Consider the following 17,746-nt stretch of genomic DNA (forward strand, 5'->3'; position numbering starts at 1 on the left):
CTTTTTTCTAAATTCTGCATCAGAAAGTTCCATCAAACTTTCTGGCTTCATGAAATCCATTGCTACTGTGTCATTTTTGGGGGGACATATCTTGTTCTGGGCTTGCGCGGTGAGTACGGTACCCTGTTTCTTTCGAGACATTGAAGTGGAAGAGTTGTTGAAAATGAAGGTGTTAGTTGGTTCTTGGTTTGATGTCACTACTTCTCTATAAAGATGTCCACTACCTTCCTTTTCGTAGGTTGATGGGACCAATGTGGTAGGGCCAAACAGCAGTTTGTAGTCTAAAGAAACTAAATCTTCAATATTGGGCAACTTTTTTCAAGTGCTGTTGAAATATGCTATAAATTTGGTTTATATTTTTTTGTTCTTCTGTGTGGTTTTTTGTTTCGTTTTTGTTTTTTGGGGTTTTTTTTTCCCCTTTTCTTTAAGCCCTTTTCTTTAAGAGCTGCATGGGTGTGTCCCGATTCAAGTCCACTCCCACCGTTCACTGCGTCTGCGCACAGCCCTTGGCCAGTCCCAAGGTTCAGAGCTGGGGGGGGGGCAGCAATGCGATACCTGAAGATGGGGGTCTGGGGGTCGTGGGTCAGAGCTGCAGGGGTGTGTCCCGATTCCGGTATTTGCTCTTTTTAATGGCTTCCATTATATCTTCCCTCATTTGCATTTTCTTCTGTAGCTGTTCAGATAACTCCACATCATCAGGTTTCTTCTGGTTGTATCTGGGGTATTCATTTGGTCTGCTTTATTAGAAGGGTTATTTTTTTTTTTTCTTCATGATGGCTGAGCCAGACTGCTGCTTTCTTGACATTATGTGAATCTTTTCATAGTAGGTGTTAGGTTGTTGTAACAATGTAGTGATCCAGAATATGGCCATAGTATATTTGTGCTCCCTTCTTCTTGTAGCTGAGCAGCAGTGTTTCCCCTAAAGTACATGAATGGCGAACCAGGAAGCCTGTTGTTCCCTTTCAGAAATGGCATTTTCGCTCAGCTTGGGCTGTCCCAGCTCCTTCTATTTGAGCTTAAGGGATCCCCCATGGTGTAGCTAGCCAGGAGTGTATCCCCTGAAGCACCTGAATGACAAACCAGGAAGCCTATTGTTTCCTTCCAGAAATGGTATCTTTGCCCAGTTTGGGCTGTCCTGGCCCCTTCAGCTTGAGCTTAAGGGATCCCCGATGGTGTAGCTAGACAACAGTGTTTCCCCCAAAGTTCCTGTGATATTGATGCTCCTATCCCTAGAAAATGGAGGTGGCAGCTGGGCATGAAACTGCAGCCCCTTAACCTGGCTGACAGTGGTTCTGTTGCCTTCCAGAGTGTGAGTGTGCCTGGGCTGGGCCACAGCGTTTAGAAGACTCTGGGTAAGTGATGGCTGGAAGACGTTTGTGGGCTTGCCATCCCACACAGGCTTTAGAGTTTTGCAGCAGAGATGGTAAGGTCCCTGATGAGCTGTGTCCCACAAGAAGAGCCATGTCCCATTAGAAAAGCACTGCATCCCGTGAGAACAGTTCATTACATCTCTTGATCTCCTAACTGCTGGAACCACATATATATGGATTGTGGATCCAAGCAAGAGGAATTGACAGTTTTTTCTTCTCTCCATCTGTCATGATGATGTTGTTTTCTTGACATTGAGATACAATCAGTATTGAAGGATGTATTCTTTGACCTTGTGCAGCAAATACTTCAAGTCACTCTCATTTTCAGTAAGAAGGATTGTGTCATCTGCATAATTAATGCAAGTTGTTGATGAGTCTTCCTTCTATCCTGATGCCACATTCCTTCTTCATAGAGTGCAGCTTTTTGAAGAATTTGCTCAGTATACAGATTGTATAGGTATGGAGAAAGGATAGAATCCTGATACATGCTGTTCTTAATTTTAAGCCATGTGGCATTCCCTTGCTCTGTTCACACAGTAAGTACCCTATTGGTCACAAGCACAATTAAGTATTCTAGGATTCTCATTCTTCTCATTGTTAGCCATAATTTGTTACTGTCCACACAGTCAAATGCCTTTGCATAGTCAGTAGAGCACAAATAGACATTTTTCTGGTTTTTCTTGCTTTCAGCCAGCATCCATCTGATATTAGTAGTGATATCCTTGGTGCTATGGCCTTTTCTGCCAATTCTCAACATCATGATAGATGGTGAAGAGATTGAGATTGTTGACAGCTTCAGTTTGCTTGGCTCTACAATCAACACTCTTGGTACTAGCAGCCAGGAAATACAAAAGATGAATTGCACTGGGAAAGTCTGCTGTTAGAGACCTCTCCAAAGTACTGAAGAACAATGATGTCAGTCTGGAGACTAAGGTGTGCCTGATAAAGGCCATAGTCTTTGCAATTACTCACTATGCATCACAGAGCTGGACAGTGAGTAGGGATGATAGAAGGAGAGTTGATGCCTTTGAGCTGTGGTTCTGGAGAAGAGTATTGAATATACTGTGGACTGCTAGGAGAACGAACAAGTTCATCTTGGAGAGGGTGAAGCCAGGTTGCATTGGAGGCAAGGATTCTGAAGCTTCATCTGACATACTTTGGACATGTTGTAAGGCGGGATCAGTCCTTGGAGAGGGACGTCATGCTTGGGAGGCTGGAGGGACAGAACAGGGGAGGAAGACCCTCAATGAGATGGATTGATTCAGTGACTGGGGTAATAGGGATAGGTGTGTCGGAGACAATGAGATTGATAAGGGATAGAGCAGGGTTTATAGAGCTGCTGTGCCCAGGGTCTCTATGAGTCACAGGTGACCTGATGGCACAACAACATGGCCTCTTCTAAATCCAGTTTGAACTTCTGGCATTTCTCTGTGTACTAGTGTACCTGTTTTTGAATAATCTTTAGCATTGTTATTGCTTACATGTGATACTGATAATATTGATAATTTCCACATTCTGTTGGATCACATTTCTTGGGAATGGGAACAAATTTGGGTCTCTTCCAATCAATTGGCCAGACAGCTGTCCTCCAAATTCCTTGATATTGTCTGGTGAGAATGTGTTCAGGACTGCATCTGTCATTTGAAACATGGAAATTGGTATCCCATGAATTCCTGGGGCCTTATTTTTTGCCAGTGCCTTCAGGGCAGTTTGAATTCCTTCCTTCCTTTCCACTGACTGATCTGAAATATTTCAATGTCAGCCAATTTTTTTTGATACAGTGATTTTGTATATTTTCTCAATCATCTTTTGATGCTTCCTGGATCATTCATTATATTGCCCGTAGCATCTCTCAGTATTGCAACTCAAAGTTTGAATTTGTTATTCAGTTCTTTCACCTTGAGAAATACTGAGAAAGTTGTTCCCTTTTTATTCTCTAGTTCTAGATTTCTGCCTATTCTGTTACAATAGTTTGCTTTGTCTTCTCAAACCGTCCTTTGAGATAATTCTGTTTAGCTCTTTACGTCAACATTCCTTCTTTTTATGTTGGCTTCTCAATGCTCTAGTGCAGTTTTCAAGGTCTCTTCTGATGTCTGTTTTGGTTCTTGCTCCTCTATTATTATGAGTGACCTTTTGCTCTGTTCATGAATGGTATCTACGTTGCCATCCCACAACTCCTCTGGTCTTAGATCATTGGTGTTAAATGCTTCCAATGTATTCTTAAAATGTTTTTTAAATTCAGGTGGAATAGATTTAAGATCAAATTTTGATTTTCACATACCTGTTTGGATTATATTTTTATATTATTATTGAATATATTTTCTGTCCTGTATATTTCCTATAAGCCACCTCCCCCCACCCACCCCTAAAAAAATCCACAGCTGTAGCATGGTTCAGATTCAAAGCAGCCCTCTAAGACTAAGTCTTTACAGAAGACTTTCTCCCTCTTTGTCTGCTGAGTGGCTAATGGATTTGAATAGCTGACCTTTAGGTTAGAAGTACAATTTAAAGTTTAATTTTATGTGACATGTATGTATACTTTTGACAGAAGAAGCAATCTACTCCCCCTGCCCCTGCCTTTTATTTTAAAGTCATTGGTTATCATAACCCAGATCTATTAATTATGGCAAAATTAATTGTGGCAAAATGCTGATGTTCTAATCTTTTATTACATTCTTAATTATTGGTTGGATTATCTATGAAATAATCTTATCATTAATTCTTTGACTGCTTTGAAAGTCAGCTTATGTATGAATGATACTGATAAAAGTCTTTACTAGCTTTCAAAATATCTATTATCCTTAAAAGATTGCCAGCGAGAGTTTTTTTGTTTTGTTGAGAATTAGTAGGTCATGTATATAAAATGATTTATTTCAACCTATTTTGTCTGGTTTTAATGTTCATTGGCCCATCTTTGACCAGTGGGCTTATTCAGATTGGGTCCAGATGCTTTTCATGGGACTCTCCTTAAAAACAAAGACAGAATCCCCTAGCAATTGTAAAAATTTCGTTGCTTTGAATTTGATATCAATTTATACAACTCTATAGAATAAAGTAGACCTTACCCATAGCATTTATTTATTTTTTTTCCTCTTTGCATTTCCAAGGTTGTAAATCTTTATGGAAGCTGACTGATGCATTTTCTTCTCATGAAATGGCTGGTCGATTTGAACTGCTGACTCTTGGCTAGTAGTTGGGTAGTTTAGCTGCTGTGCCACCTGTGCTCCTCAGATTCGTCAGTAGCTCATAGAAATAGTGACTATGGACTGTTCAAGTGAAATAACTTATTATACAAATGAATGATTTGGGACCTACCAAGAAGGATTTGGTCAGATTGTCATTCTCACTGGCAGGAGCTGTGCCTTGAAACTGACAGAGTTGGGTTTATATAGGCTACCAATGCATAGGGTTTTTCTTTTTCTTTTTTTTTTTTTTTTTAAATCACACCACAAAACAAAACCAGCATCAAATAGCAGGATAGGAAGCTACAGGAAGAAGCAGAAAGAGAGGGGAGGCAAGGAACCTCCTGAAGGAGCTCACACATAGTCAGTGGCTGTATGACTAAAGACATTAAGAGACTCGAGAGCAGCCCAGCAGCTGAGCTGGCAGTGACAGCCCTGCACGGGACCCAGTGACAGACTTGGCAGGGACACATGAGAGGCCCGAGAGGAGCCTGCCCTGATGGGGCTTAGACATGCCTGTCCTAAGGGAGCCAAGAAAAGCAGAGAGCTTTCCTACATTGAAGAAAGGAGTCTTCTTTGTGTTTCCAGATTGAGATCCCAAGTGGTAAACTGTTGATCTTGATCCCGAATTGTACTCTGTCTTTAATAAACCAACTCAACTGTATACCTCATGAGTTCTGTGAGACATTGCAGCAAATTGCTGAACCCAAATAGGTGTGGGAGGGGTGGTAAATGGTATGAGAGTGGCTAGTATCAGAAATGGAGTAGTACAGCAGCCTAGAGAATGTAGGAATCTGATATTATTTGACATCATCTACTAGGAATTGGCTTTGCCCTGATTTTGTATTTGAAGTTGTTGCACACAGTTGCATCCTGTGTAGTTTTTGTCCTAGACTTGGATGTAGACCTTTTTCTGAAGTGCTGATTATTTTTAGTGGTCAATGGCATTCAGAGTTCATCATCTGAATGTAGGGAACCCTGATAATATAGTGGTTTAGCATTTGACAGTTCGAACTTACTAGCCACTGTGTAGGAGAATGACTTCTTTTGCTTTTCAAGGAGAGGAGCGAACGGGGGTGGGGGGGGTGGAGAAAAGTGAACAATGAATGAATGGAATTCTAAAATCTCTGTAGATGTTCATTGAAATAAAAAAAAAATTAGTCTTAGGAGCTCTGGTGGCCTAGTGACAAGAAGCTGCACTGCAGTCCCAGAAGCACACGGTTTGAATCCACCTGATGCTGTGCTGGAGAAGGAGGGGCAGTCTCCCCCTGTACCAGTCAGATCTGATTTGATGGTACACGCACAAAAAATAATAATTAAAAAAATTATAAAATAAAAATTTACAGTCTTGGAATCTGTAGGACAGCGAAATTCTGTAGGATCTCTGTGAGTTAGAATGGACTCTACAGCAATGAGTTATAGTCTGCATGAGTTATTTTAAAAAAATTATCTGCTTAATTGTTTATGTCAGTGTTTATAACGCTTCAGCGTAATTTTGGAAGTAGATGGTCTGTAACTTTACAAATATAGAGATTATCTTAAATTAAGTACTATGACATTTAAGGATATCTGATGGCATAGTGCGGATTGTGTTGGGCTGCTAATCAAAAGATCAGAAAGACTGGTTAGAAAACACCAGCCACCCTGTGGGAGAAGGATGGACAAGTCTCCACCTGGGAAGGTTTACAGCTTTGGAAACGTGATGAACGTTGTTATGAGCTGGAATTGAGTGGGTTTGGGTTACTGTAACATGTATCTCAACAGGGTTAAATTGGAACGCTAACTTTATAGAAAACAGGAATTTCCTCATAATTATCACTCCTGGAATTATGGGATTGTTACCAGGTACTTAGAGGCTACATGTTTAAATTCTCTAACAATCTTATTTTGTGATTTCTTTATAGAGTCTGATTATACCCCTGTGGGTTCAACATCTGAATCAATTGAGATGTTTTTAAAAGTACAGGAATCTATATCAATAGGTCAGAAGAGGGATTGAGTAATTTATGATTTAAGAAGCTCTCTTGGCTCCGTGGTTACGTACTGAGCTACTGTTCAGAATCAGACAGTAATGACTATTATTGCTGGTGGTGGTCACATTGACTTCTGCTCCCGTGACCTTACAGAATGCCTGGTCCCTGTTACCCTTACAGCTGCCAAAGGCAGAGCTGAGGGTCTCTGGCCTCCATGGCCCTCAGCTTCACCAAACATGTCCTCCAAGAATGATTGATCCATCCTAATGGGCAACCTAGTAGGGCAGTTTTCTGTTGTGTTCTATAAGGTTTTCATTGGCTAATTTCAGAAATAGATTGCAGAGGTTTCTTGCTAATCTCTCTTAGTCTGTTAGCTTTGCTGAAACTTGTCTACCATGGGTGGCCTTGCTGGTATTTAAAATATTGATGACCTAGCTTCAGGCATCACAGCAATATACAAGCCACAAGAGTAAGGCACATGGATAGGTGATGGAATGAAAATTATTGACCAATTCATTATTTGTAATTTTTCTTCAGTGACTAAGGAAGTCTAAGTGCCTGCCTCTCATATCCTAGGAGACAGGTGCTGTCTGTTCCCTTAATGCTGAGGAAATTATTCAACTAAGTAGATGTTCACCTTTCTATATTTATAACGCTTGTGGTCTAAAAGTAAAGAGCTATGCTGCTAGTCCAAAGGCATGTGGTTCAAATCTACCAACTGCTCTGTGGGAGAGAAAGATGGACAGTTTCCTCCCATGTGATTCACTGTCTCTGAAAAGCCATGAGCCAATTCTGACTCAAGGGTATATAACAACTCTTTATTTTAGAAAAGATTCTGCTAGCCAGTAGGATCTGATTCAGTGGTACACAACAACGACAACACAGCCTTAAAAAAGAAAGAAAAGATTCTGCTAGATACAGGTGAAATCATATTTGTTCTTTTGGGGTTTTATGAATAAAATATTTTGAGACTCTAGCTATCATTTATAACAAACATTCTTTGAGAACATGTTTTCTAAGTTTGAAATAGACTGAAATAGAAACATAATTATAAGTCATAAGCTGTAGTATTGAAGCTTTCATTCATTCCTATTAGTAAAAAAAATTCTTTGTGCCTCTCATGACTTTTTACTCCTCCGTTTTATTTAAGCATTGGAATTGGAGTGACCTCTTCCCCTCCCCCCCTTTAAATGTGTTAACCAAAGAATTGATTCAAACGGTTTTTTATTTATTTGTATATTTTATTTATTTATTTATTATTATTTTTTTTTTTTTTAGGAAATCAACTTTCTTCAATGTATTAACCAATAGTCAGGCTTCAGCAGAAAACTTCCCATTCTGCACGATTGATCCAAATGAGAGTAGAGTACCTGTGCCAGATGAGAGGTTTGATTTTCTTTGCCAGTACCACAAACCAGCAAGGTAAGAACATCTTTATTTATTTGGTGGTCCTTTATAGATTGAGTAAATAAATACGATAAGTTTAAAATCATGTAGAAGGATTTTTCTTTCAGAATTCGTGTAGCATTATTGTTTTAAGTGGTTTATCAAAGTAACAGCATGGAGAAGGCAGAAGAGTAAGGAAAGATCTGCTATTTTTACAGTTAGCTTTTATGAGGGGTACAAAATAGAAGGAATTGTCTGTGTTAAATGATTCTGTGTTTGTATGTGTATCTGTAAGGAGCCTTGGTGATTCATTGGTTAAGCACGTGACTGCTAGCTGAAAAGTTGGGGATACAAATTCATCATGTACTCTGTAGAAGAATGATGTGGAAGAAAGACTCTACTCATGTAAAGATTACAGCCTTTGAGACCCTGTGGAACAGTCCTGCCCTGGAGTGTTGCTCGGGCCAGGAGGTGCCGATCCTTAGGGAAGGACATCATGCTTGGAAGGGTGGAGGGACAGTGCAGGAGAGGAAGACCCCAGATGAGATGGATTGATACAATAACTGGGGCAATGGGAGTTGGTGTGTCAGAGTCAGTGAGACTGGCTCAGGACAGGGCAGGCTTCCCAGCTGTTGTACATAGGGTTGCTATGGGTCGCAGGAAGCTCGAGAGCTCATAACAACAACATGCCTAGGAAAATATGTTAATAAAGATTATAAATTAGTTGACAGTTATCTTTGAATACTGGAACTTCAGGTGATTTTTACTTGATTTCTTATACTTTCTATATTTTAATTAAAAAAAAAATTGTGTGTACCCTCAAATCGGATCTGACTGGTACAGGAGAAGATTTTCACTCCTCCAACAGAGCATCTGGTGGATTCGAACCACTCACCTCTGAAATTGCTGTGTAGCTTCTTGCCACTAGGCCACCAGAGCTTGCATATGTTTTAATTTTTTACAGTAAACATGTTGTTAGGTGCTGTCAAATATGACTCATGGTGACCCTATGAATAATCCTCACTTATCCTGTGCCAGAATCCTCACTTATCCCGTGCCATCCTCATCTTCAGTGACACAGTTGAGCCCATTGTGGTATAGTACTGTGTCAGTCCATCTCATTGAGGGTTTTCTTCTCTTTTGCTTGATCCTCTCCTTTAACGAAGAAACATGGGTTATATTACTAACTAGGAAAAATAAGTATAGCTGATTTATTAAGGATAAAAATCAAGATCATATAGGTTCATTGTAGGAAGTTCATAAAATAGGGATTGTATAAAGAGATATATGATATCAAAAACATACCCACTGCTATGGAGTTGATACCTACTCATGCTGGCCCATGAGGGGAGCTCTGATGGCTTAGTGGTGAGGAGTTGCAGTGCCAACCCAGACATGCAGTTTTTAATCTGCCTGCTGCTCCATGGGATAAAGATAGTCTCCTTCTGTTCTGTTTATTCCCTCTGAAAACTCACTGGAGGGTTAGCTTTGAGTTGGTACTCACTTGACGATATACAGCATTGAAAAAACACCTTATTTGGGTTTTTTTTTAGCTGTAAATCCTTATGAGAGGAAACAGCTTCATCTTTTTCCCTATGAATGGCTATGAATTTGAACTGCTGACTTGAAATGAGTTAATGCAATATGTCACCAGGGCTTCTCAGTCTTGATATGACCTATAAACATTTTAGAGGGAAACGTTCCATACTTTTTCCTGAATAAGTATACACTTTCTTGCAGAATTATAACACTTTCTTGACTTAGCATAGATATTATTAATATCTTTCTAGATGAATAAATACAAACTTAAGTGCTATTACTACTGTTTTTATTTTATAAAATTTGAACTTTGTATTGGATGCATATAACATGGTTCATATGTCTTTTCCTTACTATTGAGAATTTAGTTTGTTTTTCACTCTTTTAAGTGTGCTGATGAAAAATCTTAAATATCTTTCTCTGGCCCTGGACTTTACTGCACTTCAAACTTCTGTCTGTCTTCTTCACACTTCAGTGGCTAAATAGATGCCTCAGAGTTTATATGTCCAAAATGGACCTCTTCATTTCACCCTGACTTGCCTTGCTTTTCTTCATTGCTTTCATAACCCAATAAATAGCACCCTTACGTCCTCAGTTACTAAAGTCAGAGCCCAAGATTATTCTTGATTCTTCTCTATTCCCATCCATACATCCAGTCTGTCAGCAATTCCTATGATTTGTTTTTTAGTTTGGTGTATTCACTTCTGTCTACTTTTATCCTCTAGTGTGAATATTCATTGGTTTTGTGGTTTTTTTAAAATGAAATAGTGATTTTGTAATTCTGCCATCCAGTCTTCATTTATTAGTTGGCAATATAAGGAATAGCCTTCTTCATTTATGTATTTTATATCATCATTATTCAGTGGATTACAATCTGTCACTATAGTTATCCATTTTGATACTCATATTGTATCCTGGAAGGCTCCTCAGTCAGATAACTTCAAATTTCTATAAAAGTTAGAGAAATCACATCATCAGATTTTGCCAGACCTTTCAGAATAAGTTGTAGACCTCATATTGCATGACATTGCATGTCTTTATTTGTATTTAAGGAATACAAGGATATAGTCTTATACATAACTATAGCAGTAGATTACTCTTTTCTTGTGAAGTGCAATTTTCTGATCTGTAAAGTGGGACTAATGAGTAGTATACCTTGTAGAATTATTTTGAAGTTTTAAATGAGACAGTACATGTGATGTACTTAGTATAGTGCTTGGCACAAACTAATTTGTCTTATTCCATGATGAATACCTTGCTTCATATCAATATTGTTTATGTGCATGTGCCAATAGAAATTTATAGTAAATATTCTGCATTTTAATATTTAGAGGCACAGAAAACATCTATTCTCCCTTGTAATGTGTTTCTTCCTTTTTTCTAGGCTTGAAAATACGAATATCTTGAAAGACTATTTGACTTTTTAAAAATTAATGTGTCAAATTTTTGAGTGCCTTCTAAATTTGTTCTAGAAGATGTATATAAAAGATTTGAAGAAATAATTTGGTTAATAAACTGATCCTTAGTGCTATTTTAAAATAAAACCATATTTTCTTTTTTCAGCAAAATCCCTGCCTTTCTAAATGTAGTAGATATAGCCGGCCTTGTAAAAGGAGCTCACAATGGCCAGGGTCTGGGAAATGCCTTTTTATCTCATATTAGTGCCTGTGATGGAATCTTTCATCTAACCCGTAAGTACATTGCTTATTTAATTGATTAATTAAGATCTGCGCTTTCTGTTGTTGCACAAATAAAATGAATACAGATTTGTGAAGGTTTATTCTATAACAAACATGCTGTATTGATCATCTGTTCTAGTTGAAAGTTTTCTGTTCTGGATTAGATCCAATTAGAAATGTTTTTTCCCTGTGAAAGTATTTTTATTGATTGTAAAGGCATTTTTACATTTTTTTTAAGTTGCAAAATTATTTTACGTTTTTGCTTAATCCTTGTGTTAAGAAGGCAGGATTGATAGAGGAGGGTGATTTCATCATTTTAGAGGAGAGGTATCTAGCTTAAAATGAATGAAATAAAAAACCGACTTAATCCACTAGCCATGTATATTGAGGAAAATAAGTAGAACTGTTGAGAGTCTAAAGCATTAATGTTTTCATTCAGTATAAGAACCAACCTTTAGTTGACCTTCCAGTGAGTTTTCAGAGGCAGTAAATCTCTGGGGGAGATTGCCCATCTTTCTCCCACAAAACATTAATAGTCTGACCAAATAGAAGGATTTACGGGAAAGCTCAAGTTAAGGCTGTACTTTATGATAATAGTACTATGATGAGAAAATTAATGCAAATGAAGCAATTAAAAGGTAGAGGAAGGGCCCGCACATAGACTGGTTTAGTGGTTTTGTTATTGTTCATTGAGAGTGAGCATTCAGAAATTTTTTTCGTAAATTGAGTACTTCACCTGTTATTTGAATCTAATAATGAAGTATTCTTTGTACATTTGCTTTTAAAATGTTATTTACCAATAAATTTGAGATCAAAGTTCAGGGCACAATTTCATCAGTAGACATAAAATTATTCACAAACATAATGTTCTGCATCCTTATTAGGTAAGTAGTGTCCAAGTCTTGTGGTCTCTACTTTTGTGGAGCAAAAGAGAATGAAGGAGGCTGGAGAGTATTACACTGAATGAACTCATTCTCATAAGAACAAATACTGCATAAGACCATTATTGTAAAAATAGTAGGATAATAAAGCATGTATGGGAACTCAAAGGGAAGGTAAGCAGAGAGGTGAGGATAGGTAGGGGTGAAACCACAAGATTGCATAGTTTCTTGGGTAAATGGGAAGGATCTGGGCAAAAAGACAGGGTAATGATGGGCAAGGTCCAATGATGATTAATTTTATACAACATAATGGATGGGGATGACTATGAAACACAATGGGAATAAAGAATAGTGTGAACCACAATGTATACAAACTTTGTAAGCAAACCCAATTAAAAAAGAAAAAGGAAAAAAAGAGAATGAAGGAAATGAAAGGCCTCAAAGAAGAAGCTTAGTCTTCAGGAAACCTAGCCTCTTCTAAGTTGAAACTAGATACTTCCTGGCTACCAGTACTGACTGTTCTGACTAGGGGGACAGTGTTGTTATTAGGTGCTGTCAAATAGATTACTTTGTTCCAACCATATGAACAACAGATTGAAACCTTGGCTGATCTTGTGCGGTGCTCAAAATCTTTGCTCTGTTAAAAATTTTCTAAGACTGATTCATTTCCATGTTCTAGTTATTAATGGAATTTGCAGCTTTCCCCCCTTATTTTGAGTCTAATTACATTAGCAAATGAAGGTACAAGCTTTATTCCATCTGCATTATTATGGTAGATTCCACTCTGAGGAGCTCTGGTGGCATAGTAGTAAGAAACTGCGCTGCAGTCCCAAAGGCATATGGTTTGAATCTACCAGCTACATCACAGGCGAAAGATGAGCAGAACCCTCTCGTGTGATTTACTGCTTCTGAAAAACCTGTTGGTGGATCAGCTATGGATTAGTTCCAGCTCGATGGTATACCACCACCACCACAACATTGAGGAAGGAGCTCTGATGACTTAGTTTTAAGGAATTGTGCTGCCATCCTATGAGGTTAAAATCCACCAGCTGCTCCACTGGAGAAAGATGGACAATCTTTCATGTGAATACTGTCTCTGAAAACTCACAGGAGGGTCAGCAGTGTATATTGATTCCGACTCAGCTGTACTCAACAACTACTTTGAGGAAGCAGCTCTTACCCATTTGTATTTTTAGCGTCTTTCAACCTGAAGCCTATATTGGAGGATGCTCAGCTGCTGTTTTTAAGGGCTGCTTATTTCAAAAGTGGATATAACCTATCAGTCTTCCTATTCTTTCTTAGTCTGGAAGCTACTCTAAAATCTGTGTGCTGGTATTGAGGCTGGGTGACTGATGAGATACTGGTGGCATAATTCCAACATCATAGCAACATGCGAGTAGCCACAGTATGACAGACTTGATAGATACCATTGAACAGATAATATACAATATATAGATAAGTGGTAGAGGAATTCAGTAGAAGGAGAAAAATAGAAAATAAAATTTGAATTTCTAAAAAAAATTCAGGTTGACAGAGACTAGAGGAACTTCTGAGACTATTGCTCCAAGATACCCTTTAAACTTGGAATCAAACTATTTTTGCAGTTCACCTTTCAACCAAGTAATTTTTCAGTAAATAATTTTTATTGACTTATAAAACAAACATACTCCCTGTTAGTAATGTACTTCCCTAAGTAATTAACTATATGAGACCCCCAAAAGCAATGTTTAGAAGGGAAAGGAAGTTAGATCAATGGAAACAACTAACAGAATGGAAATATTAAAAAGATGGTATAGACTACTCTCCGGTGAAACACTCCTAACATCTAGTCAAGACTATGACCTGATTAAGGTTGTTGAACCCAATAGCTTGATTATACCAGACCACATCATGGGGAATGACTACAACATTGCATGATTGCCTCTTATCTGACCTCATTAACATAGAAGTTTGGATTTATAACACATAAAATAATTGCATTATACTGAGAATTATACCTAACCAATTTGACATACATTTGGGGGTAGGGAGAAAACATAATTCAATCCATGGCACCTAGTAAATAATTTTTACTGTTTTACAGAAAACAGTCACAGTATAAAAGCTCATCACATGTAGTTTGAGAAGCAACAAGAGAGTATGCTTCACCATTGGTAGAAGGATTTTCTGGAAGACTGTATCGTGCAGGCAGAGAATAAGGTCACCATGACCTTACTCATTATTCAGTATATACAGAAATATTACTAAGCTTATACATTGGAGAATGCCTCTACCTTTTTCTTACACTTGCTTTTCTACTGTTCTGTGACTGATATTAGCATTGAAATGATAGGATAAAGTCAAGTGTGATTCCGAGTGTCTGCACAGGATCTTTTGAAGAAAATAGAATGCCAATCACTGAAAAGTTACATATAGAAGGGACTAATAAGTTTTGAGAGAGACATAATGAATTGATTTTTTGACATTTTTATGAATTGGGTACCTCTATCAGGAATGAAGATTGATAGGACAGATGTGATAGAAGGCATGGGAACCGCTTGCTAGATGTTTGGTTGTTGTATTCAGTTTAATTGGCAGAATCCCTTGGTGGCAAAAATACTTCCATGCTCTGTTGTTAGGTGCTGTCGTATTGGCTCCTGACCAATAACAACTCTGTGCAGAACAGATTGAAACCCTGCCTAATCCAGTGTCATCTTCACAATCATAAGCCTGTTGTTGCCAGTCACTGTGTCATTCTATTTCATTGAGGTTCTTCCTCTTTTTCCCTGACATTCTACTTTTCCAACCATGATGCCCTTCTCCAAAAACATGCCCTTCCTAATATGCCCAAAATATATAAGATGAAGTCTTGCTATCCTTGCTAATAAGGAACATTGTGGCTATACTTCTTCTGGGATACCTTTGTTTGTTCATGGCATGTATATTCAGTATTCTTCAGCAGCACCACAGTTCAGAGGAATCAATATTTCTTTGCTCTACTTTAGTCATTGCTCAACTTTCACATGCATATGAAGCAGTTGAAAATACTGTGGCTTTGGTCTGAAGCACCTTAATTTATAATGTGACATTCTGCTTTTTACACTTTGAGGAGGTCCTGTTGTTGTTTTTATATACTGTCAAGTCTCCTACAACTCATAGCAACCCTATGTACAATAGCTCTGAAGCCTGCCCTGTTCTGAGCCAGTCTTGCTGACTCCTGACACACTTATCCCAATTGCCAGTCACTCTATCAATCCATCTCATCTGGGGTCTTCCTCTCCTGCACTGTCCCTCCACCCTTCTGAGCATGATGTCCTTCTTCAAGGATTAGTCCCTCCTAGCCACATGCCCAAAAGTATGTGAGACAGAGCCTCAAAATCCTAGCCTCCAGGGAGAAACTTGGTTTCAACCTCTCCAGGACAGACTGATTTGTTTCCTTGGCAGTCCATGGTATGTTCGATACTCTTCTCCAGCATTACAACTAAAAAGCATCAATAATTCTTCTATCCTCCTTAGTCATTATCCAGCTCTCTGATGCTTAGCAAGTAATTTTGAAGACCATGGACTGGATTAGGCACACCTCAGTCTCTAGACTGATATCATTACTTCTCAGTACTCTGAAAAGGTCCCTGACAGCAGATTTACCTAATGCAATTCGCCTTTTGATTTCTTGACTGCTGGTGCCATAGGCAGTACATTTGCCCGTTGTTACATGTCGTTTGATTTCTTCATTCCTGCTTTTTAAAGGGTTTATTGTGGATACAAGTAAGATGTAAGTCACTCATATGAAGCTTGAAGATCACAAAAAAAAAACAGACTTTGAAGCTTTAATTTGCTGTGCCTGTTATGTATAGATTTTCTTCATGATATATAGGCACATGGGAATGGTGTATTCATAATAAGCCAATTGTTGAAAATTGTTTCTTTTGTTTTGATTTTTTCCTACTTGTTTTACACATAGAAAGTACTTATCCTTTTTAACATTTTCCTCTACTAGTTTGTTTACAAAACTCAAATACAAATTCGAACAAATTCTTTCAATTTCCCTCACCCCCAATCAAATTGTACAACCCAATGATTAATCCCCCCTCATGCACATCCACATCCCTCTGCTTCCAGTCTCTCCCACCCCTCCTGAATCCTTATACTCATTCTACAATAACGGTTTTATACAATATTTATCCTTGTGGGATTGAGTTAGTTCACTCAGCATAATGCTCGTCAGTCCCTCCCAAGTTAGGTAATAATTTTTTTCTTTCTTCTTTAATGAGGTATAAAAATATATACAATACTGTAGACATCCATAAATCTGAATTGTACCGTTTGGTATGTTCATGTGTCTGCATACCTGTATCTAACTACTTTATCAAGATGCGGCACATTACTGTCACCTTTCCCAGGCTCAGACAGCTCCATAGTTTATTATTCAAACTTGTATCACTGATTAACCTTGATTATTCTTGAATTTCAGATATAGTTATATAGGGAACTCTGGTGACCTAATGGGTAGGGAGTTGAGCTGCCAACCTAGAGACAGGTGGTTTGAATCCACCAGCTGCTTCTTGGCAGAAAGATGAGCATTTTCCTCTGGTGTGGTTTATGGCCTCAGAAAACCCACCAGAAGATCAGCTTCAAGTGACTCAGTTCCAAGTCTGTGGCATTGAGTTGAGTTAACTAGACTGTCTTAACTAGACTTTCTTTTATGCCTTCCTTTTCTCTGAAAAATGTTTGTGGTGAGATTCAACTCTCTAGTTATCAGTACAGATAATTTGTAATTTCTTTAAGACATATATTGAGATTTTTATCTACTTTGAGTCTTTGCATGTTTAGGCCACTTAGTTAACCAAGTTGATATTCTAGTAACTGTAGACCAACTTATACTAAGTTGGTTAGAATGGGTTTATGTGGGGACAGAAAGAACATGAAGCTTTTGTAGTATTTGAGAAAGAAGTAATGAGGGCTGGATTTCAGAAAACTTGCTGGTGGCAATGGGAGAAAAACAAAATTTGAGAGACTTTGTTAAGAAATGAGACTTTCAACTATAAACAAAATTCTCTTCCACTAAGAATGTTTGTCAGAGATTAACAGTAGGAAAAGCAATCATATTATGGAAAACAAATTATTTTTTTAATTCAGACCTTCAAAACTTCTCTGATAACAGGTGTCTTATTTAAAAAAGAGAATTAATTTGTAGGATTTAGTGAGCCAAAGTGACTTGTTTTCATCAATTTTTAGAAATAGTGTAACTTCCTATTGTTAGTTTTTAAAAAGAACATTACAAGGCTATTGATTTCACTGAATCCTTGGCTTTTTAAAGCTGGCATTAGAAGTTTTGAAGTTATATTTCAACAGGAAGCTAAGGCATTTGTGTGTTATCTAAAGGACAGCACCTTTGGCAGTAGCTGCCCCTACTGTCAAGCTATTTATAGATAGAACTTGTTAAAGTTTTCCAACAGATGCTTTAGAGATATGATCTTATAGGATAGAAACAAGAGTTACACTTTCTGAGCTATGAGGTTTTTGCTCCCAAGTTAGAAAAAGCAGTAGGATGTTCTGATTTGCAGAATTGTTAGCTCTAAGGTATATAACGAGTTAACAGAGAAAACACAGAGGTCCAAATACAGTTTATTATTTTCAGGTGAGTTGGTGTGGATGTGTATGTATGCTTATGTGAGTGTTGGTGGGAATGGTGGAAGGATTTATATATTCTACCTTTTCTTTTATGAATTCTTTGCACATATTATGGCAATAGCTGTT

The 17,746-nt window shown here is 38.0% G+C and overlaps 1 protein-coding gene across 1 annotated transcript in view; it reads left to right on the forward strand.

Moving 5' to 3' along the window:
• The window catches only part of OLA1 (Obg-like ATPase 1), a 211,813-nt gene that overhangs the window by 30,475 nt on the left and 163,592 nt on the right, over nucleotides 1-17,746 (forward strand). Inside the window, exons 3-4 of the mRNA XM_006878823.1 lie at nucleotides 7,804-7,947; nucleotides 11,014-11,141. Of these exons, the coding sequence (XP_006878885.1) occupies nucleotides 7,804-7,947; nucleotides 11,014-11,141 (272 nt within the window). The remainder of the gene's footprint in view (nucleotides 1-7,803; nucleotides 7,948-11,013; nucleotides 11,142-17,746) is intronic.

This window comes from Elephantulus edwardii, unplaced genomic scaffold, assembly GCF_000299155.1.
Source record: "Elephantulus edwardii isolate Elephantulus edwardi_28Jun2011 unplaced genomic scaffold, EleEdw1.0 scaffold00001, whole genome shotgun sequence".
NCBI lineage: Eukaryota > Metazoa > Chordata > Mammalia > Macroscelidea > Macroscelididae > Elephantulus > Elephantulus edwardii.